The sequence below is a fragment of the Heptranchias perlo genome, chromosome 25 (genome assembly GCF_035084215.1).
Source record: "Heptranchias perlo isolate sHepPer1 chromosome 25, sHepPer1.hap1, whole genome shotgun sequence".
Classification (NCBI taxonomy): domain Eukaryota; kingdom Metazoa; phylum Chordata; class Chondrichthyes; order Hexanchiformes; family Hexanchidae; genus Heptranchias; species Heptranchias perlo.
The window spans coordinates 21,080,565-21,106,307 of NC_090349.1; the positions used below are offsets into that span (position 1 = coordinate 21,080,565).

Here is a 25,743-nt window from a genome sequence, read left to right on the forward strand (position 1 = left end):
GCATTAACACAAATTCCATTCATTCCAACACTATGCTAGTTGGCTTTGCTTTTTTCATCCATCTAATTTCTGCTTTCTACACTATTGTTTATTCAGTTGCTGTTTGTCCCTCCCAGTTTTCTATGCACCTTGTCTCCCCTCTCTGCTGATGCATTCTGGTGCCTATCCCCCTGCCAAATTAGTTTAAATCCTCCCCCACAGCATTAGTTAACCTCCCTGTGAGATCATTGGTCCCAGCCCTGTTCAGGTGCAACCATCTGGCTTGTACAGGTCCCAATGTCCCAGGAATCTGAAGCCCTCCCTCCTGCACCACTTCTCCAGCCACACATTAACCTGCACTATCTTCCTGTTTCTGTACTCACTTGTACGTGGTACTGTGGGTAATCCAGAGATTATCACCTTTGTGGTCCTGTTCTTTAATCTGCTTCCTAGCTCAGGAAACTCTGCCTGTAGGACCACAACCCTTTTCCTACCTACATCATTGGTTCCAACATGGACCATGACTTCTGGCTGTTCCCCTTCCCCTCGCAGAATGTCCTGCACCCACAGTGATATCCTCTACCCTGGCACCAGGGAGGCAACACACCATTCGAGACTCATATCTGCAGTTGCAGAAACGCCTATCCCCCTGACTCTCGAATCCCCTATAACAATTGCATTTCTACACTTTCTTGTGCCCCCGTGCAGCTATGCTCCTCCTTGTGTTGTGACACCACTTTTTGATTTTTCTGTCTGTTTCAGACTCGCTGCTTTCACTGCTTTACACGTTCGGGTCTCCGCTCTCGCCCCTTTATACATTCTACATGTCCAATTTATGCTATTAAGTGCAGCACCCTAAGGTATAGTTTATGAAGATTACTCATACCCTATTTTTCTTGCTCTTCTCGAACCTGTGAAATCAGTGATTATGTACAACAGAGCGCCTTTCCAGTACGGGCTTAGGAATATGGAGCAGAAGCAATTGAAATGTGTGTTTTTCTGAATCTCCTACAAATGGGGAGTTATATTGTTACATCTTATGTCATAGAGTCATAGAGTTATACAGCACGGATAGAGGCCCTTCGGCCCATCGTGTCCGCGCCGGCCATCAGCCCTGTCTACTCTAATCCCATATTCCAGCATTTGGTCCGTAGCCTTGTATGCTATGGCATTTCAAGTGCTCATCCAAATGCTTCTTGAATATTGTGAGGGTTCCTGCCTCCACAACCCTTTCAGGCAGTGAGTTCCAGACTCCAACCACCCTCTGGGTGAAAAAGTTCTTTCTCAAATCCCCTCTGTTTGAAAGAACAGTTAGGGGGTTTTGTGTTTCCCTGATGTGGCAGGCTCTGGTGTGAATTCCTTTGTGGGTGCAATTGTACATGTTCTCTACAAAGTCCACTGAGGTTGTTTCCACTGCATATTGATGTACTTTACCACTACCGTGTCAGACATCTGTGCCTTTTTTTTTCCCCGTTAGAAAAGAGTTAAGGGTAGTTCGGCTAAGTGTATGCTTATTTTTCCTGCCTAGTCCTAAACTAGGAATGGCTAAAGCCAGGAAGGAATGCATCTGAGGTGAGGAAGAGAGAGAGAAAATCTTACTGATACTGATTGCCCTTCAAAAGATTGCGCACTTAGTTATTTTTCAACCTTACCAGTTGAAATACAGATTTTTGTTACCGCGTCAGCAAGTTCAGCTAGACAGGCCTGGTGTGCAACCATAAATTGGTGGGTGTATCAATAGCTCCAGGGTCTTGACGTGCAATCTTACAAACTTTCTATTACATTGAGTCATACATTCCTTGGGACGACGTACAGCCTGAGGAATTTCAGAGGGTGGGGGTGTTTTTGTTTTGAACATTGTGGCATAACCCACATGGACGATACGGATAAACCCACGGATTGGATATAAACTTGGAGCAAGGCAGTCTGCTACTGATACGTGAACCTTACAGGCATCTAATTGGAATAGTATCCGCATTTAACTGAATTAAAAATTGTGGTGTCCCTTGTACGTCCTTCTTTCAATATGGCTTGGGTGCTATTAACTGTAACAATGGAGCTTTTAAGAGACCCGCCTGAGTGACTACACTGGCTTCTAAAGCCCTTTATGCTGGGGTGCTTCTGAGAAGTATTCCTATGTGGGTTACAACTCAGGCACCCTTATGTATCTACTACTATTCCACTTTGGAAGGGTACTCTTGGTTTGTCCTGTCAATGGGTAGATTCCAAAGTTTGAGCTAGATCCTAAGGTATGCCAGACAGAAAAGGTATTTATTATTGCAGGGAGCTACCACTCTTATGGTTATCCTGGTTCAATGTGTAAGGCACCACATGCTGCTTAGAACTGGAGTGCTGTGGCTTGAAGAACTTCTCCACTAGTAATAGAATGTGAGGTTTGTTCAGGGATAGTAAAAGTCTTGCTACCTTTCATAATCCCCTTAAAAGGTTTTCTAGGTATGCCTGATGTAGCTAGTGATTCGTTGCAGCAAGTAAATATCTCTCAGATCTGCAAATTGGCAGGATTTTTCAGTGCAAATTTGCAGTTTGGGGCAACAAGTTGCGCTTTACGTGGTTAAGTGCAAAAATTGGCAGGGCTTGATATTAGATGCTGCACTGTGCCAAATCGTTTGCCCGACTGATAGTTGGTTGTTCTCATCTACAGTTGCCTGCCAAAATGGATCTTACAGGCAGCAGAGTTCACTTTCTACAACTCACCTAACACCAAGTGAACTGTCCTACTGACTTCGGACCGAAATGTCTGCACAGAGCGAACCAGTAACAAAGCAGACAAGGCCCAAATCTCTTTCTGGTACTCCCAATGCAGCTGTTGCTATTAATGCATGAAGCCATTCTGGTTACGTCCATATGAACTTTCCCAGATTTCACAAAAATGAATGCACCAAAATCCTATGAAGTTCGATCTATTAGTTCCTTTGAAGATGAGAAGGAAATCATGCTCAAAATTTCAAAACCCTTCAATTAGTATGCCCATTACCTTGATCTAGTGTTTGATGGGGTGTTATCTACTCAGAAATCTCACCTGCTTGTTCCGCTCAATCTCTGGCTACAAAGGCTCTCAGAAACCTGAAGTGGAGTCTTTCTAGCCCTACTTTTTGGTTCATACAGCTGAATGCACAGAATGCAGTGCTCTTTGTTGTATAATAGAGTGAATACCAGCATTCATGATCCATGTAGTGTCAGCATCAGTTGGTAATCTATCTACAACTGAAGGGTCTGGGTTTGAGTCTCATGGCAGCTCATCTTCCATGGCTGGGACATGTTTCAGATCAGAATTACATAGAAACTACAACAGGCTGTTTGGCCCAACAAGTCCGCATTGGTGTTTATCCTCCACACGAGCAGTAGTCGCATGTGCCCACCCCATTCCTCTTTGTCCCCCTTTCTTTCAACCACCTATTCTTAAAAGTTGATATGGTCGGTGCTGCAATCATCAACTCCGGTAGTGCATTCCATAAACTCACAATCCTCTGCGTAAAACATTTCTCCTTCTTGCTGTCCTAAATCTCTTACGTTTAATGTTATCTATATGTTCCCCGTGTTCTAGACCCTTCAATCACTGGAAACACACTGTTTCAATCTACTCTGTCCCATCCCTTCATAATTTTGTACACCTCTAACAAAATCCCCCATAATCATCTCTGTTCTAACAAAAACAGCCCTAGTTTTTCCAAGGGTAATTCGTAAGGACTCGTGCTATCTGCTGCAGTGCCACTGCAGTTAGGGCAATTATCCATTAGTTTAGAATCCTAACATTTTGAGTTCAGTGGATTTCCAGTACCAGGAACTCCATTTACCTTTTGGCTTAGCACTACCCCTTGTACCAGTGCCAATCCACTCACTCGGGTGGCATGTGATCTTTTAATCAGACTCTTACCACCTTATTTTCCTTTTGACTTCAAAACCCTCTATAAACCTGAACATTTGGATGACAGTGCCTTTTTGAGGCAAATGTTTTCCTATTCGGGTGGGAAAGCCTTTTTTTTTTAAAACTGTCACAGCACAGCTTACGAGAGGTATTGTTGTAAAATTTTGTGCAAGTGAATTGGAAGGTGCAAAACCTGTGTGTTCAGCAAAAACAAAATCTATGTAATTGGGCATTTTCCTGAGGCAGCATGTTGCCTTATTGCCCTAGTAACTATAATTACAAATTAGTGTTCGTAACATGCCGCAGGTTTAGGCAAGGAAGACACTGACTAACTGACTGTGAGAGGCCTTGCTGATGCTCAAAGTTTTTACTCAGTCACAGAAATTGTACTGTCTTGGAACTAAAGACTGACAGTTTGCCAGAAGTGTTACTCACAGGCGGTTTCTACTACTTTTGCTGAGTTTACACCGTAAATATAAAAATAACAAAATGGCCTAAAGCATGTTTATAACTATCTTTACAGCACATTGATTTGCTTTAGGTAAGAGAAACAGAATTGAGATTACTGCAATAAACAGTTTATAGAGTGTGGTAGGAAGTCATGTGAATAAAAGAGCATGAGAACAGATTGCAACAGATAGCTCAACGTTTTAAAAATGTGGTTTCTTGGAATGACCATAAATGCCATGTCTACTAGAGGAGGTCGGAGTGGATCACCTTCTGACTCTGCAAAGCCTCTCTCCCACTTACAAGGCATAAGTCAGAAGTATGATGGAATATTCTCCACTTACCTGGATGAGTGCAGCTGCATCAGCATTCAAGAAGCTCAACACCATCCAGGACAAAGCAGTCCACTTGATTGGCACCTCATCCACTAGCCTAAACATCCACCCTCTCCACTACCGGTGTACCACGGCTGCAGTGTGTACTGCAACAACTAACCAAGGCTTCTTCAGCAGCACCTCCCAAACCCATGACCCCCACCATCTGGAAGGACAAGAGCAGGAGGTGCATGGGAACACCACCACCTCCAAGTTCTCCTCCAAGTCACACATCATGCTGACTTGGATATACATCACCATTCCATCATCATCACTGGGTCGAAATCCTGGCACTACCTACCTAACAGCATTGTGGGAGCACCCTCGCCACACGGGCAGTAGCTTTTCAAGAAGGCGGCTCAGCAACACCTTCTCAGGGCAACTAGGGATGAGCAATAAATGCCAGCCTCGCCAGCAACACCCATATCCTGAGAATTAACTTTAAAAATGAATAAAGATGGTATGATATAAATTCTCTAAATACTGCGTGTCATGTAATTTTAGGTTGCAACAGACATGAATTTAAAGGTATTAAATCACACTTTCTGAAGAATACACTGAGCACTGAACAAATAAAATATACTAATTTTTATACTCATTTGTATTGTAACATTTCACAGTAATAATTTTAGTTTAACTTTTATTTTATTTCTCCAGGAACCTGATCAACTGTATGATGGAATAACCTTTCACGACTTCCTTAAGGTCTGTATTTGTTTCCCTTAAAAACAAATGAAATGAATACCAAATGTGCTGAATTGAAAACAGGCCTTAACCAATACTGAACATCATGTCATACGAATGTCTGCTGACGGATTCAGAGCAACTCCTAGATCAACCGGTTTGGTTAGTTTTCAGCTCACCACATTGATGCTAAATATATATGTTGCAGTATTTAGGTACTCAAATATCAGGAACAGCTTTATTACTCCAATATTAACCCTAAACTAGAATCATAGAAAGGTTACAGCACAGGAGGCCATTCGGCCCATCGAATCCACACCGGCTCTATGCAAGAGCAATCCAGCTAGTCCCACTCCCCCACCCTATCCCCGTAGCCCTGCAAATTTTTTTCCATTCAAGTACTTATCCAGTTCCCTTTTGAAGGCCATGATTGAATCTGCCTCCACCATCCCCTTGGTCAGTGCATTCCAGATCCTAACCACTCGCTGTGTAAAAAAGCTTTTCCTCATGTCACCTTTAATTCTTATGCCAATCACCTTAAATCTATGCCCTCTAGTTCTTGACCCTTCTGCCAATGGGAACAGTTTCTCTCTATCTAGACCTTTCATGATTTTGAATACCTCTATCAAATCTCCTCACAACCTTCTCTGTTCCATGGAGAACAACCCCAGCTTCTCCAATCTATCCACAGAACTAAAGTCCCTCATCCCTGGAATCATTCTAGTAAATCTCTTCTGCACTCTCTCCAAGGCCTTCACATCTTTCCTAAAGTGCAGTGCCCAGAACTGGACACAATACTCCAGTTGTGGCCGAACCAGTATTTTATAAAGGTTCATCATGACTTCCTTGCTTTTGTACTCTATACCTCTATTTGTAAAGCCCAGGATCCCGTATACTTTTTTAACCACTTTCTCAACCTGCCCTGCCACCTTCAACGATTTGTGTACATATATCCCCAGATATCTCTGTTCCTTTACCCCTTTTAGAATTGTGCCCTTTAGTTTATATTGCCTCTCCTCATTTTTCCTACGGAAATGCATAACCTCGCATTTTTCTATGTTAAATTTCATCTGCCATGTGTCTGCTCATGCTACCAGCCTGTCTATATCCTCCTGAAGGCTATCACTATCCTCCTCACTGTTCACTACCCTTCCAAGTTTTGTGTCATCTGCAAATTTTGAAATTGTGCCCTGTACACCCAAGTCCAAGTCATTTAATATATATTAAGAAAAGCAGTGGTCCCAGCACCGACCCCAGGGAACACCACTGTACACCTCCCTCCAGTCCGAAAGACAACCGTTCACCACTACTCTGTTTCCTGTCACTTAGCCAATTCTGTATCCGTGTTGCTACTGCCCCCTTAATTCTATGGGCCGCAATTTTGATGACAAGCCTACCATGCGGCACTTTATCAAACGCCTTTTGAAAGTCCACATACACCACATCAGCTGCATTGCCCTCATCTACCCTCTCTGTTACCTCATCAAAAAACTCTGTCAGGTTAGTTAAACACGATTTGCCTTTAACAAATCCGTGCTGGCTTTCCCTAATCAATCCACACTCGTCCAAGTGACTGTTAGTTAATAATCTGGGACAGAATTACTGAAGCAATTTTACTTAAAAAAAGGTAAACACTTTTCTTGTGCTCAAGCAGTTGCCCTTTTTGTGTTCTCTGTCCTTTTTTATTTTAACTTCAATTTGACTTCTTTTCCCTACCTGCTTCAACCATTTATTCTTTACATTTAAAATATTTATTTTACCTTTTTCTTTTTTTGCCTTCCTGCTCCAATCATCCATCTTAGAGGCTCTTTTGTTTTTAAAAACAAAAATGTTTTTGATGGAAAAGCAGCCAATCATAAACCTAAACTGTGAAGATGGAAATGGTCACATCTCAGGTGCAACCACATCATATTTTGACAACGATCGTGAGCAAAGCTAGTAAATGCTCGACGCCGACCCGTAAACTTGTTGGAGGACCCCAAAGTTCAGCAGCGATAGACAACCTTGTCCACTGAGCTCAGAGGATCAAGAAGTTCAGATATTAGTTTACAATAGTGCACCAGAAGCCTGTAATATGATGTGAGCAAAAACATAACAAGTATGCATTTAATAAATAAATATACCAGATAACCCATGATGTTGCTCACAGTAAGTCAGAGGTAAGTTACTATTTTATAATGACTGGAGTGTTGTATCATATATTATGTAATAACCATCGGAGCATTTACATGCTCATAGCCCTTTCCTAATGGGCATAAAACGACATGCTTGAGAAAAGCTGTCTATTGCTAAAATGGAGCGGTGATTAACATGGCCTTCCCCTTTAAGACTACAGAATGTATTTCTGGTGGGTTCCCCGTTTTAATCCATCAGTTTGGTTATAGCCCCAAGACTGCCTCGGTCAAAGTCATTGACATTCTTTGTGGTTGTGACCATGCCAAACTATCTCCCCGCCGCCCCCACCATCTTCCTCCCTGATCTCTCTGCAGAAATCAAAACAGCTTCAATCATTTAATCCGCCATCATCACTCTCTTCTCCACAGTGTACCACTGTGGCATTGTCCTCACTCATCTTTACTCCAACCTGCCACAACGCCATTATACATCTTAATGGATTCTCCTCCCACCCTGTGTGGTCATCTTGGGAGTCCGCACAAGTGTATCCCTGGGACACTCCTATTTCCTTGTATGTTGACCCTCAGTGACATCATCTGTAGGCATGGGGTCAGCTTCCATGTGAATGCTATCAATATCCAGTTCTATCTCTGTGCCCACACTCTCAACCTCATTGCTACCGCCATGCTCTTCTGGTGTAACACACGAGCCAGAATCTTCTCCAACTTAACATCGGCAAGCTCAAAGCAATCCTCCATTCACACAAAGATTGTTGCAAGCTATCCACTAATTTAATCTTTCTCCCAAGCTGAACCTGGCAGTGCACAATCCTAGTGTTCTTTTTGACCCACAGCTAAGCATTAAACCCATATCCTACCCATAACCAAGACTGCCTATTTCCACCTCTGGAACACTGCTCAACTCTGTCCTTCAGCCTGACCATCAGTCAAGTTATCATTCACACCTCTGTCGCCTCCAGCCATGTCTTCTCCAACACGTTAGATTATCAGTTACTTGTAAATCACTGCACATCCTGAGGTCAATAGATGCTGATTGCTGTTACTGAGAGGAGTTTGTCTTTAGCTTGGCACTTGCTGGTAAATCCCCAGATGCTACACTTTGGGAGAGGCCAAATTATCAGAGTCACCAGAAAGCACCAGAAAATTGCTGCGTTTTTTTTGTTTACAATTATTCAGTTGTATCTGTTGCTATTTTATGATCATGAACCACCAGGTGCACATTTGACACAGACTTTACTTTGCATGCATGAAACTTTCAAGTTGAACGGATGTGCTAAATTTATGTTTAAAATGGTACATCTGCACACACTTCCTGCCAGCCAGCCTTCGGGTGCCACAGACTGTTGGTTGGTTCAAATTTCATATTCCTAAAACAGTAACACATCAGAGTTCTGTAATTATGAGAAGTGGCAAAAATCTCAGTGATTTTTCAAAACATTTTCATCTGCTATTTTTCTTTCTCACAAACTTGAATGCTGAAGGCTCAAAATGAGGTGTCTAACATAGTGAAAGCATAAAAATTACATGTTTTACAGTAACTTGATAAAACTTGCTTATAAAGTTGTCTTAGAGAGATGGACAAAGTGTAGAACCTTTATTTTTTCAAATGTATTCCAAATGGTTACAGTACCTAATTTTTTGTTTATACTGAGAGTTTGGAAAGGATTGTTAACGTGAAGATTTATTTACACAGCTTTTTTAAAAAAAACTGATCTAACTGCCATGGGCAAGGAAAATACTAATTCTTTTTCCCCAGAAGCTAATCAAAAATGCACTTGCGTCACTGTCTTTGGGCAGGAACTCTTTCACTGGAAATGTGCAGCCTTCCTCCGCTTCCACATCCCTTGAAATAGCATAACTTCTGACTCACCATGCGTAACACTGCAGGAGATCCACTGGTATACATGTATAATTGTGATTGATCGCGGTACTGCATTCAGTCCCACAGTTTTCATAAGAGATACAAATGTGGTTATTGCATCTACCCAATTATAATGTATACCTGAAAGTGAACTTTTCTATAATCTATTGTGGAAAAAGTCCTGAACTAATATACCTTCAGATTTACCATTGTAAAATTATCAATATCCTTCACGTCCAATCAAACTTTACTACTTTTATCTTCAAAACAACACTGAAAAACTTCCATATTAAGGAAACCAAATGCTGCAACCATTTTAAATTTAAATTCTATTAACTGGTATACATTCTAAAGAGCAAGATATTTGCATGTGACATAAAAGATCCCATGGCACTATTTCGAAGAGTAGGGGAGTTGTCCCCTGGTGTCCTGGCCAATATTTATCCCTCAACCAACATCACTAAAACAGATTATCTGGTCATTATCACATTGCTGTTTGGGGAGCTTGCTGCATGCAAATTGGCTGCCATGTTTCCTACATTACAACAGTGACTACACTTCAAAAATACCTCACTGGCTGTAAAGCGCTTTGGGTCATCCTGAGGTCATGAAAAGCATTACATAAATGCAAATCTTTCTTTTTTCAAGATATTTGCATGAGAATTTAAGGCAATAACTACAGGTTACACATTGAACACAGCACAAATTTTGCTCTCATGATTTAGAAAATCATATAAAGCACTGAATACTACCTAATTCCCTCATTACACCATTGTCAGAATATCTCTTTCAACTTTGTTAGGTCACCAGAAAATTAGCTGTAAGAAGTATTATTATGGCAGTTACTATTTAGTTGTGGCTGTTACTGATACAGTCCTGAGAATAATCACACACCAGGTGATTTTTTTTGGATGGGGGGTGAGGGGTATGCTTATTTGCATGCAGTGTGATACTTAGTTACATTCCTCTTGCAATCAAGCTTATGTATTGTCAAAATGTTTTCCTACTGTATCCAAGCTCATTCTTAGTTATTTAGTACGGATAAGAGCATAACATTGAAGGAACATAAGACACCATGGAGTGATAGAACACAGGTTTAATCCCAATTTCAGTTTCATCTCCATAGCAGAAGTTACTCTCCCATATCGACAGTGGAAAAATTGTCTTTAACTCTTATCCATCTCTTAGTAACTACTTAAGAACTTATCAATGGAGGCATGAGAAGAGGTCATCTGTACAACCTCTTGGCCACAGTTGATGTATATATAGTCTGAAAAGATTTGGGAAGGAAAATGGGGAAAGAAAGAGAGGGTTTACCTATAAATAAATAAGTCTAGGGATGGAAAGGAGCCATTCAGCAAAACCAGCTAACTCAATCATCCAGATGCAATGTCAGTACTGAATGGTTCAACTAACTCGGCATTTACTGCACTGGCTTGCAGTACACTGAACAAGTCAACAATTTGAAGCATGAAAATGTTTTGCCTTAAATTGTATTTAGTTACCTTTATTTTTTAAAACTTAGTCATAATTTTTGATTTTCATTCCACTTTTCACAGAATACTTCCACAGCCATCTTATTGGTTCCCTTCATTATTTTAAAAATTTAAATCATCCCTCCTTCCATCTCCTTTCTTTTTTTATATTCGTTCATGGGATGTGGGCGTCGCTGACCAGGCCGGCATTTATTGCCCATCCCTAATAGCCCTTGAGAAGGTGGTGGTGAGCCGCCGCTTTGAACCGCTGCAGTCCGTGTGGTGACGGTTCTCCCACAGTGCTGTTAGGAAGGGAGTTCCAGGATTTTGACCCAGCGACGATAAAGGAACGGCGATATATTTCCAAGTCGGAATGGTGTGTGACTTGGAGGGGAACGTGCAGGTGGTGTTGTTCCCATGTGCCCGCTGCTCTTGTCCTTCTAGGTGGTAGAGGTCGCGGGTTTGGGAGGTGCTGTCGAAGAAGCCTTGGCGAGTTGCTGCAGTGCATCCTGTGGATGGTACACACTGCAGTCACTGTGCGCCGGTGGTGAAGGGAGTGAATGTTTAGGGTGGTGGATGGGGTGCCAATCAAGCGGGCGGCTTTGTCCTGGATGGTGTCGAGCTTCTTGAGTGTTGTTGGAGCTGCACTCATCCAAGCAAGTGGAGAGTATTCCATCACACTCCTGACTTGTGCCTTGTAGATGGTGGAAAGGCACAAGTCCTCTATATTCGGCTTTATTTGCCCATTTTTGCATCCCAGCAATCTAAAAAATCCACAATTTGGAACTCAGAATTCTTTCTACATATCTTGTCATAAGTACAGCGACCACAGCTAGACACAATACTCTATGTCATCCCACTTAACGCTTTGTAGAATGTCGGTATAATTTCCTTAGATTTCTAGTCTATTTACACACCCCAACATTTTTGTGTCTGTGCAACTTCTGACTTGTGACAATATTTTCAATGTCTGGTCAATTATACTTGGATATTTTTTGTGACTTACATTATTTAATAATTTCTTCATCTTGTAAGCATACGTGCTAACCAATGTTTATCACCATGTATTTCTTAATGTCAAATTCCATTTGTAATCCATCTTCCCAGTTACAAATTCTGTACAGATCTCCAAATTTTATCAACCTCTAAACATGCACTTTAGCACACAATTTAGTGTCATTTGCAAAAACATTCTTTTACTAACTTCTCAATAAATATTTATAAATATTTTGAACAAGGATCCCATGACTAAACCTTTGAGTATTCTGTTAGTCACAACTGGCTAAGTAGAACTGAAATGTGCCCCATGCTTTTTATTTCCTTCTCTCCTTTGATTACTCTCCTTATGCTTTCCGCCTTCTATTGTCTCTCCCTGTAGTCATCTGATATTAACTGAAAATAAAAATATCAGATCGAAATCTTTGGGCTCAATCCTGAGGACATGTTGATGACATGTTTAAATAATGTTTAGCATCTGTACCAAAGTTGCTTGTTTAATGGTTTATATACTTTTACATGCACTGTATTTTATTTGCAATTTAAGAAAAATTTACGGGTGTGATTTATGATGTAACTAGTGATTGATAGGAATCTGCTATTACTGGGAACAGTTTTATGACCACATTTGATTAAGACGTTCTGCTTTCCATTAAGAAGTAATATGATGCATGCTATTTCTTGAGCCCTTAGCAATTCATTAATGATACAAACAAAAACTAATCATAACTAACTTGTCTAAATGAGGTCAAGTTCCATTTTTTAAATTTCGGATATCATTTCTTTTAAAGAAATATAAAACTGTAAACTTTGAAAAGTACTGTAAGTGAATTGTTGAACAGTAGTTCATTTTCTTTTTCAGATAATGCAGGATATCAAGGTAGAAACCAACATGCATGTGCGTTTTCTAAATATGGACACTACTGCAATTTGTAAATAGCAAAAATTCAAACCCGGATTTAGAAGAGTCCAAAATGAGAACATTCTACATGAAGAGCTTAAATATTAAATCCATGAAACAAACAAATGATTTCAGACAATATTGAATGGATTGGTACAGCGTGATTCCACTCAAAGTAGCTGTGCTCATCTTCAATTTTTTTTTAAATTCATTTTTTTTTTAATCCTTGGAGAATACTAAGTTTTCTAAGTTTTGGAATCTAGAACTGGTGTAGTGCCTTCCTGAATTATCAGCGCTACAATTTCACACCTCCTTTCTTTTGAGCATAGCTTTCTCCCCTCTATCTCAGTAAATGGTGCAGTCGATGCTACACAAACTACGTCAGTTCTCATGCATTTCCTATGGTTCTAACTTGATGTGTCCAGTTTAAAATTTGAAGTTACATGGTTTATTATTTTATGGCTTGAACAATCCCTGAAGGTAAACATTGCTTTCTGATCATAGCAGAGACATTTTAGTGACTTTCCCGATCCTCCCAACTGAACTGTTGGATTTCCCAATATTATTGATAGTCTGCTGTTCAGATTACTGTGGAGTTGAACCATGCTGATGAGTTGATAGTTGCAAGTCCCATTACTCAGAGCAATTATGTTCTGTTGAAATGCATCAATGGAACTTCTAATAACATGAATTAGCAATCATATTCATTTAAAAAAAACACACCCTTCCTTTCAAACATACAAATCGCAGTGTTACTGAAAAATCAGTTTCACAAGTGAATGAAATTAACCTGTTTGAAAGCAATCTCAAGTGGGACAGACAAGTTACAAACATGCATATTAAACCTATTCATTGCTTATGCCACAAAACAGTACTATTTTGCTCAGTTCCATCAATTTGTTCCATCTAAAAGCTGAACCTGAATTATACTCTTCTCCCATGCTTTAATCTCTGATCATCTGTCTTTATAATTCAGCTGCATGTACTACATTCTTTCTTTTGCACCATTTTATTTATTTTTAATCTTCCCCCATAGATTTACCCTCCCTTTCAGCCTCAAACATTCAACTAACCCCTAGAGGCCTTTGCTTTTCCACCCAGGAATGGATTCCTGGGGGTGGGGTGGGGATAGGTGGGGAACTTGCCTTCTGATTTTCCATTCCTTTCTGTGGGGAAGTGCCTAGTTTCCATTCAGAAGCTGTCCCATCAGAGATCATTTTGGAAACACTGTACTACTGTGAACCCACGTCATACCAATGTTGTGTCACCGATGCACAGCAACATCCATTATTCTATTGTTTTCACTTCATTATTGTGGCACTTTGTACTTGCATCTCCTGTTTTGAATGTTTTATTGCATGCGTAATTTTAATGTTTCAGATGTTGGCATACATAAATGTACTTTCAGAATACAGAAAGGCTTCTTTATGCACATGCACATTATTTAAAGTTTCTTTTGAATATCTAGCATTGGGCTAGATCTTCCGCTTACTGACGACAAATGGAAATGGGCAAAAAAACAGGCACAATATGTAGGGTTCAATAGGGTTGCAATTAGGCATAAGTACACAATATATGAAATGGTTGATCTTAGGTGTACTTGAATATACTACATACCAGAATAATCTGCGCCTTTGTTAAATAATTACCACACTAAACATTACAAATAAGATCGCCACTGAAGTCAGTTGCAACAGGTTCAAGTTGGTGATTTTAAATATTAGGTACAGTACCTTTTGGTTGTCTTCCACAAATTCAAGCCAATCAGAAAATTAAATATTTAGCAGACTACAGGAAACACATAATGCCCAACTTATCTGAACTTCCAGCGGCCTGTAATTAACACCGATATATCTAACTTCACATTTGAACTTCGTGCAATTGCACTGTACATACATGTGGCATCTCAGCCTGTGCACAGAACACCCTTCAGGTCAGCGAGGCATGAACATATGCCAGTTTGTCTTATGGTTTCACAAAGCATCACTCCCCTTCTGGAATCACTCGAGATAAAGCATGCTAATGTTCAATCATTACTGAGGTGTACTAGCTGAGTATCAATTTGTTAACTGGTTTGTGAACCTCAAGGTCTGTATTTTTTTTATATAGAAGATAGTCTAACGAAAAAAAGGATATCATACCATTCTAATCCCCAAAATAATACAATATCACAACATTGGCACACAAACTCTACTGGGCTCTGCAATGATAGTTGTTACTCACTACTAGCACTGCAAAGCTTTTGTCCCTCAAATTCACATCTGCATTTGACTGACAGATTGCCATCCAGGAACAGAAGTTTCTAATCAGCAATCTCTGATCAGAGACAGATACATCAGATATGATTTGAGGGGGGTTTTCTGGTTGGGACACCTGACATAGTGGGTTTCCAGCAGAATGCTTTCACAAAAGAAAAACCAAACTGTCTCATTCCATGAAGGAGACATTCCTTGTAATGTTTTTCACACAATTTACGCAAGGAAAGTATTTGAAACTCAACTGCCAAAATAACACCTCCAGGAAGTTTATTTTATTATCCAAAACTAGGAAACATTTATCAATTGAACAGTTTGCATTATGGCTTATACAGTGGGAAACTGCAATTTATTACCACCAGTATCTCATCTGCCTCAGTATTGGGCAATACAAAATGTGATATATCTTCTGTATCATATCTATATAGTTTCTCCAAACTAGTACGGTGCAGAAAATAACTTAATTTGTCTAATTTATATACGGTGCAAAAGTTGCCCTGAGATACCTGAAGCACATTTCCAAGCTTGTATTGATGGGACTCACTTGTTTTGTTCTGCTCATTTAAAAACAAGCTCACTGCAACGCTTCATCCCTTCCTGAAAAATGACTCAGGAATGGTCATACACCTTTTCCACAAGCTGTGATGTCAGCACCATGTCATCTGGGTACTGAATCTGCAGTTCCTCATTTGCAACATAGTGTACTCCAGAAAATTCTGAAAAGTAGCGGCCAACTTCTTGATGGCCTATTTCCAGTGGTGATGAATTACAAATCAGATTTTCTGCAACATAAATCAGGTCACAAAAATTTTAAATTTCAACTTGAAAAGGCTTTTATTTGTTACATATACTAAATATCCAGAACTAGTAGCATCCTTACTTCTGCTTAGGTATATTAACAAAAGCTTCAGCCAAATATCAGCTGAGGAGTTGGTTATTGGTGCAAACAAAAGATGGGAAAAATTGTGATGGGTCTAACGTCCCCAATCGTGCTGCCAATCTAGAGTGAAATCAATTGTAGTGCTCTGCGAGAGAATGCTGCCGAAGTAGCAGAACTTGTCCATGACCTTAAGAGGTACGTTATAGATCGTAACTACAGGCAGTGCGACTGGATGGCCAGGTATGGGCTGGACCATGACTTCAGTCTTTTTGAAGTCAATTGTAAGGCCAAAGCACTGCCGCCCAAGCAAAGCAGTCTGATAGCAACTAGATGTGCCCGAGAGTGTGGGCGAGTAACACACAGTCACTGGCAAAGAGCATGTTGCAAATGGTTATCTGCATTACTTTTGTTTTAGCACACAGCCAACGAAGTTTGAAGATGCTGTCGTCTATGTGGTATCGCATATAGATTCCAGTGTCACAGTCCTTGAATGCCTTGAGCAGTACCGCATAAAACAGTATGCTGAACAGGCCGTAATCTATTATTTGAGCCATCATACCAACATATAACTGCTGGACAATGTTCACATCTGCCACGGCACCCAAACTTTAGAAGAATCATGATTCACAGAATTGAATGCTTTTGTCAAGTCAATTAAAACCACCTAGCGATTCTGGTACTCTTCGCTACATTTGTCCTGAATTTGGTGGGCTGCAAAAATCACATTGGGTGTTCCATGACCAGCCACTACATTGGCTTTCTGGGAGAATTTTTTCTGCTAGTTGCTCATTTTGTTGACAGAGCATGATGCAGGCAAAGATTTTACCTGTTGCCGATAGAAGCGACATTCCGCAATGACTATTGCAGCATGAGCAATCACCTTTGCGTTGGTAGAGGTGCACAATGTTGGCATCTTTGAAATCTTGCAACACAATTTCATGTTCCAAAATTTTCATTGTAGAGGGCGAGAAGTTTCTTCTTAAGCTTATTTCATATTGAGTTCCCAAAAGCATATAGCTAAGGTTAGACGCATAGCTAAAAACTTGAAGCTGCACATTCATTACATTTGTGGACTGAGTAAACTGGTTATGACTAAGTTATCACTCTTCTGCCTCAGTTACAAGGGCACAATTTTAAAACTGAAAAGACAAAAAGAACTCTCCAAAGTAATGGAGGAATCACAGTATTCACATCAGTGCCAGTGCCACTCTTGAACTGATAACGTGCAAGAGTGTCATGAAGTGACATTCAAAAGATTTTGTTCTTTTCCTTTCTCAGCAGGTAGTTACAGAGTGACACTGGCGAAGGTTTGGGATTGGGTCATCCACTTGACAATCTAGTCAAGGTTTAAAAGGCACCCAAAAGAACAGCGAGAGACCAAGGGGAATAAATAACCGATATTGTACCATTAAACTATATGTGTTACTCTGCAGTAACAAACACAGTTTAGCAGTGTCATGAAAATAAGGCACTTTTTTTTTAAGCTTTAGTGAACCTTTTGAAAAACATTCAACAGTTTAAGTTAAGATTTAACTTTACAGCGACCAAACTATTTTAAAATGTTCTCTTTCATTCCAAGTATAAAATACAATGTTTTTCTTTACATTGGACTACTTCAACTAACATAGCTTGGTTTTGTGTCTTTCATCTTGATACTGTAATGTAACAAATCAGAAGTCAATTAACAATTTCATTGAGAAAGTATCCCTCATCTAAAAGGACAGGGCTCGATCGATCTTAAATTTACCAACAGTAAACACTAAGGAAGCTCAGGATGATTCAGCAGACAGTTTCTCTTTCCTACTTGCCTGTGCTCAACGTCCCTCCCTATGCCATATTTCTGACTGGGAATTTTTCATAAGGTGAGTCCCTAGCATGGATCAGCTTTCTAATACTCTCCAGTAAAACTTATTGAGAATACCAGTTGCTGCATCATCCAGCATCAGCATGTGTTATCAATGGCAATCCTTCTACAAATTAAACATTTAGGCACATTATAGATCTAAGCATTTAATTTATTTACCTTGTGCAGCATATCTGCATGATCCATCCTGTACAAGAACATTGTAGAATGGCTGATCAGGCCCATGTGGTAGATTATGAACTCCCATAGTTCTTATCCAATCCAACCCCATCATACACTTGGGATCCCATCCATATATCACACAATCATAACCATACCTAAACAAAACAAATCCATACATGAATAAACTTTTAAAACTAACTTACATTTTTAATTCATGGCCAGTGAGAATCTAGGCACATATGGGCTATCATCGTGCTGCATGGCCTGGGATTTAAAAGATAAAAGATACAAATTGTATGAATCAGCAAAGCAGCACGTGTGAGATGCACAGAAATACTGTGCAAGATATATGGAAAAGCCAAAATAGAAAAAACAAAGAGGCAACAGGTGACAAGGGAAAATATAAGCCACACACACACACAGAAGACAAATAGAATGACAGAAAGAATAAGAATAAAAAAGTTATAGAAGACAGAGATGATTTTTATTTTTGTCTATAAGCAAGGCCATGGGAGATCAACTAGTTATATATAAAATAAGATGGTACTAGGAGGATACAGATTTTAATTAACAGATACCAATCTAAAAACATAACTCATAAGAAATGTAAACTTGTGTAAACTTTGGTTCATCTGGCATAAATCTACACCAGGAAACTAGCTTCACAAATTCATCTGACGAAGGAGATAATCTCCGAAAGCTTGTGATTTTAAAATAAATTTGTTGGACTATAACCTGGTGTTGTAAGATTCCTTACATTTATTCACAAATTAAGTAATGGCAGTGCATCAAAAGAATTAAATTGCATTCAAGAAAAATAAAGACACCTCAATCATGAAACAAGGGGCTTAAATTAAAATTCAGAATAGTTTGAATCTAAATTTTTAAAAATGCAAAACGAAAGTTTAACTATTAGACAATCCTCTGTACATCATAAGAAAAAGCTTAAGCAGCTAAAGTTGAAATAAAACAGGCCCCTATTACACATACCTGAATCACTTATATGCGATCAAACTATTGAAGGCAACCAGCAGTTACAGGGCATAGGCCCGATCACCTATTTGTGGACCAGATGCACGTCATACATATGCAATCCACATATAGAAGACAATTGGCTCGAGGAAGACAAACCACTCAAGCCTCAATCACACATACATGGACTGTTCAGCTTTAGATCACATGTGTGGTCCAAGGATTGAATTCAACCAGCTGTTAGGGGACTATAGGTCACACATGTGCAATCAAAGGCTTCAAATGCAGAAAACAGAATTGCCTGAGTAAATTTAATGAAAAGTTCTATATTTCAGAACATCATGTTTATGACAGAAGGTTGATTTTAAGCATTAGATATTTTACTTAACCAGAAAAGAAATTGGAAGCTGAAAGCATTTTGATGTAATATTTAGAGTAATTTGATTGGCTCTGCTGGGGCAATATTTTATTGGAAGGGTTTGCAGCTTGGAGATTATTAATGTATCATAGTAGATACAGCACAAGAAGAGGCCATTTGGCCCATCATGCCTGCATCAGCTCTGTGAAAGAGCTATCCAATTAGTCCCATTCCCCTGTTCTTTCCCTACAGCCGTGTAAATTTTTTCAATTCAACTATTTATCCAATTCCCTTTTGAATGTTAGTACTGAATCTGCTTTCACCACCCTTTCAGGCACTGCATTCCAGATCATTACAATTCGCTGCTAAAAAATGTTTTCCCTATGTTGCCTCTGGCTCTTCTGCCAATCACCTTAAATCTGTGTCCTTTGGTTACCGACCCTTCTGCCACTGGAAACAGTTTCTCCTTATTTACTCTGTGAAAACCATTCATGATTTTGAACACCTCTATCAAATCTCCCCTTAACCTTCTCTGTTCTAAGGAAAATAACCCCAGCTTCTCCAGTCTCTCCACATCCCTCTAATTCTCCCCTATTCTGGTAAATCTCTTCTGCACCCTCTCTAAGGCCTTGACATCCTTCCTAAAGTGTGGTTCCCAGAATTGGCCACAATACTCCAGCTGAGGCCTAACCAGTGTTTTATAAAGGTTTAGCATAACTTCCTTGCTTTTGTACTCTCCACCTCTATTAATAAAGCCCAGAATCCTATGTGCTTTTTTTAAAAAAACAGCATTCTCAACTTGTCCTGCCACCTTAAAAGGTGTGTACATACAGCCCCAGATCTCTCTGTGCACTCCCTTTAAAATTGAATCATTTAGATGATATTGTCTCTCCTCATTCTTCCTACCAAAACGCATCACTTCACACTTCTCTATGTTAAAGTTCATCTGCCATGTGTCTGCCCATTTCACCAGTCTGTCTATATTCTGCTGAAGTCTGTTAATAGCCTCCACATTGTTTACTACATTTCAGAGTTTCGTGTCATCTGCAAACTTTGAAATTATACCCTCTATACCCAAGTTCAGGTCATTAAAATATATCAAAAAGAGCAGTGGTTCTAATACTGACCCCTGGGAACCATCACTGTATACTTTCCTCCAGTCTGAAAAACAACCATTCACCACTATTCTTTGCTTTCTGTCCCCGAGCCAATTTTGGATCCACGCTGCTTCTGTCCCTTTAATCCCATGAGCTTTAATTTTGCTAACAAGTCTATTATGTGATACTTTACCAAATGCCTTTTCAAAGTCCATATACACATCATCAACCCTCTCCGTTACTTCATCAAAGAACTCAATCAAGTTAGTCAAATACAACTTGTCCTCAGTAATTCCTAATTATTTGTTTTTGTTGAGATTTTGGGGGTAATTTTGACTTGGGGCGATAGTATAAAACGGACGCTATTGGATCAGTCACCCGTTATACATCGCTCCCAGTTTTCATTTCCACTGATTTGAATCACCATTTTACACTACAGCCAATAGCATTCAAATTATATCTATGGGCCTGTATCTTTCAGTATCAGCAATATGCGTAATATTTTTACCTTGAGTCAGCCATGTGTTATACTGTAAATTTGAATAACGACACATTTAGGCTACCCTGGGACCACAACAAATATCAGAAACCATACTCCCTGTCCCAGACTATTCTTGAATAAGATCTACTAAAATCTTTGAAATGTTTTTGATGAAGCTGCTAATAAAGATGGTCAACCCAGAGTTATTTGTCCAGGAAATTTCCCACTCGATTAGACATCATATTAAGGAGTGGTAGCTACAAACGACCAGTTGCTGCCAACACCATGCCAGTTTTACAAACCACATTATATGTACAAAGCGAACACGATTTTATCTGGTCACTATACTACAACAGGTATAACAGATGTACAGTAATTTTACAAGTTTTTTTTTCCTTTACAATAAGGAACCTTAGCATTCAAAAACAAAATAGGATTTTTCTTTTAAAGTACTAATTAAGCCAACTAAACATGTTATTGAATACCTTCATGCATATTAACAAAGTGGAGGAGACAATGGTTTCTGTCCCTCGAACAATTCGGTTCTTGTCTTGTAATTAAATGTTGGTCATCTGCTGCCCTGTATCAGCACTAAGTTTTCTGCATCTCACAGACCATTAATGATCCCTGTACTGCCAAATGCAAACATATAGTGATGGCCTCAACACATAAATAACAACCCAAAGACTCACAGGTACAACATTACCAGAGTGATTGATAGGGCTCCCATCATATTAATAAAAGATGAGATGGAGTGGATTATAGCCTGTAATGTAATCTTTAGCAGCTGCTGATCTTACTGGTCGCTTAAATTACATGTTTCGGTCATCAAAACCTTTTTATGAATTACAGCCTTCTTGACACACATCTTTTATTATATATAAAAACACCATCCCAATTACCTTTTATAAAATGCCTTTTTTACTCTAATTTAATTATAATGTTATTTACTTGATTTCTTCCATTCTATGTGCAAAGCTTGCGTTATATGCCAGAAAAGATACAAAAATGTGATGGAAATAGTTAGATACACCATGCTGTGTTACAAGAATATGTTTTACAGATTGTTTATATATTAGCCATGAATATTTTATTAACATAAATTTCTCTATTTTACATTTCAAAATTCTACTCTCATAATAAGAGCTTAAAATTTTGACCTCTAGAAAATAGAAATAAAAACATTCTGGACAAACTTATTTCTGGCATTAGGATAGATGGTTACGTTAAGAAGTAGCAGCTCCTCCAATGGCTGAGAGTAGCTGAACCACATAGAAGAGGAAGGTCCTGGGTTTGATCCCCAGTCCATGCTGAGTTAGCTCATTTCAGCCAGGCAGTGGTAGAGAGGCTACAATTGGCCTCAAAGGCCCTGTGTTAAGTAGAGTTAAATTAGCCAACATTTCCATTCCTGATTGCTAACTAGTAACTCCTGCTGAAAATGTACACATGTTGGGGAAATGGTAGGAACAGTCTTGGCCAGTTGAATAGCCTACCCACACTCATTGTCCAGGCTTACACATGAAGAGCAGACACTTGGGCCAAGTACTGAAGGTCGCTCGCTGCCTGTAGATCCACATCACGGCAAAGAGTCATTGCTTTCAGGAGGAGGAAGGGAAAAAAACAGCACTCGGAGCTCATAATCAGATTTGATTATTTCGCCATGGCTCCCTGTCATTTTGCTGTATAGGCAAACGAGCAAAAATACAAGTACGGGAGTGAGGATTTAAATTTTTAGAATATTTTGGGAAACAGTTTCAAATAAAATACAATACTTAATTAGTCCATGAAACTGAGTGAGGCACAAAATTTGCACCATTTTAGATTCTGGAAACAAGGAAAAGTCACTTTGGAAACAAATAGAATGAAATGGGCACCTGAAACCACAAGTTAGTCAGAGATTTTGCTATTTTTATTCTCTACTCAGATAATTGTTTCCGTTGTAAAATATGAAAATCTGTGGGTATGGAATTAATACATAAAAATTGTAATATGCTGAAATATGGTATCAAAAGGCAGACAATGTTGAATTACTTAATATCTACTAAATAACATGATTTGGCAGTGTGGCTAGCACAGTACTAGTTAGGTATGGAGCACCATGTTAATGAGAGTGCTCTCTTAAAGACAGCATTTGCTCATTCTCTACATGTTCAAATAGGAACAACTACATAAAAACATAAAAGGACAAAAAAGGCCATTCAGCCCACTGAGTGTCATGTCCCTCTCTCACTCCAATTTACTCAGCCTAGCATGTCTAAAGCTAGTACCAACAAAATTCCTCCCCAGCTTCCTTGGATATATGCCGTCTGGCCCAGGGAATTGTTAGTTTTCAGTCCCTTTAACCTATCAAATGCTTCTGCCACATTGATTTCAAAATCCTCTGGGATATGGATTGTAGTATAAAAATTGGAAAGCAAGTCAATATTTTCCTCCTTGCTGAATACTTAAAAATAAATTAAGTAACTCTACTATTTTTCCTTCATCATCAATTTCTCCATTAATTTTACCCTTCAGAGTTCTAACTTCCTCCCTAATCATTCTTCCACTGATATATTGAAGAAATATTTTTGTTGTACTTACCTTTTTTTGCTCGGTCTTCTCCAGGACCCTTAAGATATTTTATAGCCTGTTTCAGCAACCTCATACTCAGCCAAAACTCTCCCAGTCCCCCTTTCACCCCATAGATTTTGAATAGATTGTTTCTCCTTAATTGCCTTTAATTGCTCTTCTCGTTCATTTTGCATTTAGCTTACACTTTTTTGGGGTATATATATTTCCTTTTCTCTTCAAGTGAGGTATTCTATTAGTTCTTCCCTCATTCCATTGAATTGTATGTTTATAGAAACTGTCTAGACTTAGGTGACAACTTTGTAAGTATAATTATTAGCCAGCATTGTCACTGATTAAATAGCACAACTGTTGTAAAATATTTCCTGAAAAATAAAAGATGACGTGGTTAGAAGCCAAAAGTATGAAGTATTTACATAACCCACATGCAGTAATCTTCATCTTCAGCAGCTCTCACAAACCTGGGCAATGAGAGTTATCCAAAGAATCATGTCCTTTCATAAACCTTTGCACCAGCTTGGAATGTTAATAGTATTCTCCACAAATATACATATTCTTCTCATCAGTCTATGCCATGATGTAAAATGATTTGCACTCTAACTCTCCACCTTGGTTTTTGCTAAAAATCACTTGATTAAAGGGATTGAAGACTAATGATCCCTTGAGCCAGACAACATACATCTTGAGAAACTAGAGAAGAAATTTATGGGTACTGGCGATGGACATGCTAAGCTGGGTCAGTGGTGTGCGAGACAAAGACAAGATTCAAAAAGCTGACTGGCTTTCTTCGTCTGAAAAGTTAGTGTCCAAATTTTACTTGTCATCAAATTGCCCAGAAGTCAAAAGCCAATTTTACTGAGTAAAAGTTTTCAAAGGTCTTGCATGTTCTGTAAACAGAGCTGAGGACTGCATTACTCCAGATAATTATTTGTTTCACTTAATTATAGAACTTTACATATGCCCATTGCCATAATTCAGCCTTTTTAAAAAAAAACACCTTTGCTTTGTGTTCAATGCAGTTTCCATAATCAGACCACGTCTACTATGAACCAACACCTGCTGTGTATGGGGTAATATGCCCAGGTTTTTAACAATGCACTTACGGGTTAAGTGTATTGCTCATTGGAGAATACATGGTATGTCCACCTTGATCTTCTGTCACTTCTGAATGGTGGAAAATAAGTTAGACCAGTATGTACAGATTAAAACTATTCAGTCAGATGTATTTACAGGTTAAACAGCACACAGGAGCATAAAGACACAGCAAGATACTCAACAATATTTAAAATAAAATGAAACTAGAATCAGTGCACAATGGGTTCATATGCAACAATTTGTATCTATATAACGCCTTTAATGTCGAAAAGTGTCCCAAGGCTCTTCAAAGAGGTCCAAGTTAAAACAAGTGCCAGGCCAAAGGAGGAGAGTTTAAGAGCGAGCAAAATCTTGGTCAAAGAGATAGGTTTTAAGAAATGTCAAAGAAGGAGAGGGAGCTAGAATGGGGAAGGGGCTTAGGAAAGAAATTCCAGAGTCTGGAACCTAAACAGCTGAAGGCATAGCTGCCAACAGTGGATCAAAGGGTGGGGGATGCAGAAGAGGCCAGCATCAAAGGAATGGGGAGTTCACGGGGGGTTGTAAGGCTGGAGGAGATTAAAGCAATGGGGAGATGTGAGGCCAAGGAGGGATTTAAACACAGGGATGCAAATTTTAAATTTGCGGTATTGTGGGTCTGGGAGCCAATGTAGGTCAGCGAGGGCAGGGTGATGGGCAAGCAGGACTTGGCACAGAATAGGATATAGGCAGCAAAGTTTTTGATGAGCTGACATTTATAAGAGATAGAGGATGGGAGATCGACCAGGAGAGCATTGGAGTAATCGAGTCTAGAAATGACAAAAGCATCTGCCGTTTTAATGGCAGATGGGCTGAGAAAGGGGTGGAGGCAGGTGATGTTATGAAGGTAAGTGATGTTATCTAGAGGATATAGGGTCAGAAACTCAGCTCAGGGTCAAACAGGATGCCGAGGTTGCAAACATCTGGTTTAGCCTGAGATAAAGGCCAGTGAGGGGGGTGGTGAGGGTATGGAATTTGTGGCGAGGCAAATACAATGGCTTCAGTCTTCCCAATGTTTAGCTGAAGAAATGCCTTTTCTTACCATGATAACAGGACTTTTAGATGGAAAAGTCAGGTTTGTGTCTTGGTAGACCTTCAAGATGTGTGTGGACAATGTCACTTCCAGTTCACACAGAGTTTACATGTCTTTGTCGGAACTAAAGCTTCAAAACCACAGCTATGATTTATGCAATTAGATTCCTTTCATTTTTGAACCATTTCTTTTCAAGTAAACAAACCAAACAAGAGTTTCACAGAT

The 25,743-nt window shown here is 39.4% G+C and overlaps 2 protein-coding genes across 4 annotated transcripts in view; one reads left to right on the forward strand and one right to left on the reverse strand.

Annotated features, from left to right (window-relative positions):
- tesca (tescalcin a) overlaps positions 1-14,156 on the forward strand; it is a 52,894-nt gene extending 38,738 nt beyond the window's left edge. The window contains exons 8-9 of one of the 2 annotated variants that reach the window (XM_068005714.1): positions 5,344-5,391; positions 12,700-14,156. In XM_068005714.1, coding sequence (XP_067861815.1) covers positions 5,344-5,391; positions 12,700-12,777 — 126 coding nt within the window. In that variant the 3' untranslated portion in view covers positions 12,778-14,156. Of the gene's footprint in view, positions 1-2,641; positions 2,766-5,343; positions 5,392-12,699 lie in introns of those variants that run through there. The other variant, XM_068005715.1, reaches the window with a different exon arrangement.
- A 1,090-nt stretch (positions 14,157-15,246) lies between these two features.
- The window catches only part of fbxo21 (F-box protein 21), a 34,955-nt gene continuing 24,458 nt past the window's right edge, over positions 15,247-25,743 (reverse strand). Inside the window, exons 11-12 of one of the 2 annotated variants that reach the window (XM_068005712.1) lie at positions 17,897-18,054; positions 15,247-15,775 (exon numbers count right to left, since the gene is read on the reverse strand). In XM_068005712.1, the coding sequence (XP_067861813.1) occupies positions 15,603-15,775; positions 17,897-18,054 (331 nt within the window). In that variant the 3' untranslated portion in view covers positions 15,247-15,602. Of the gene's footprint in view, positions 15,776-17,896; positions 18,055-18,102; positions 18,164-25,743 lie in introns of both variants that reach the window. The other variant, XM_068005713.1, reaches the window with a different exon arrangement.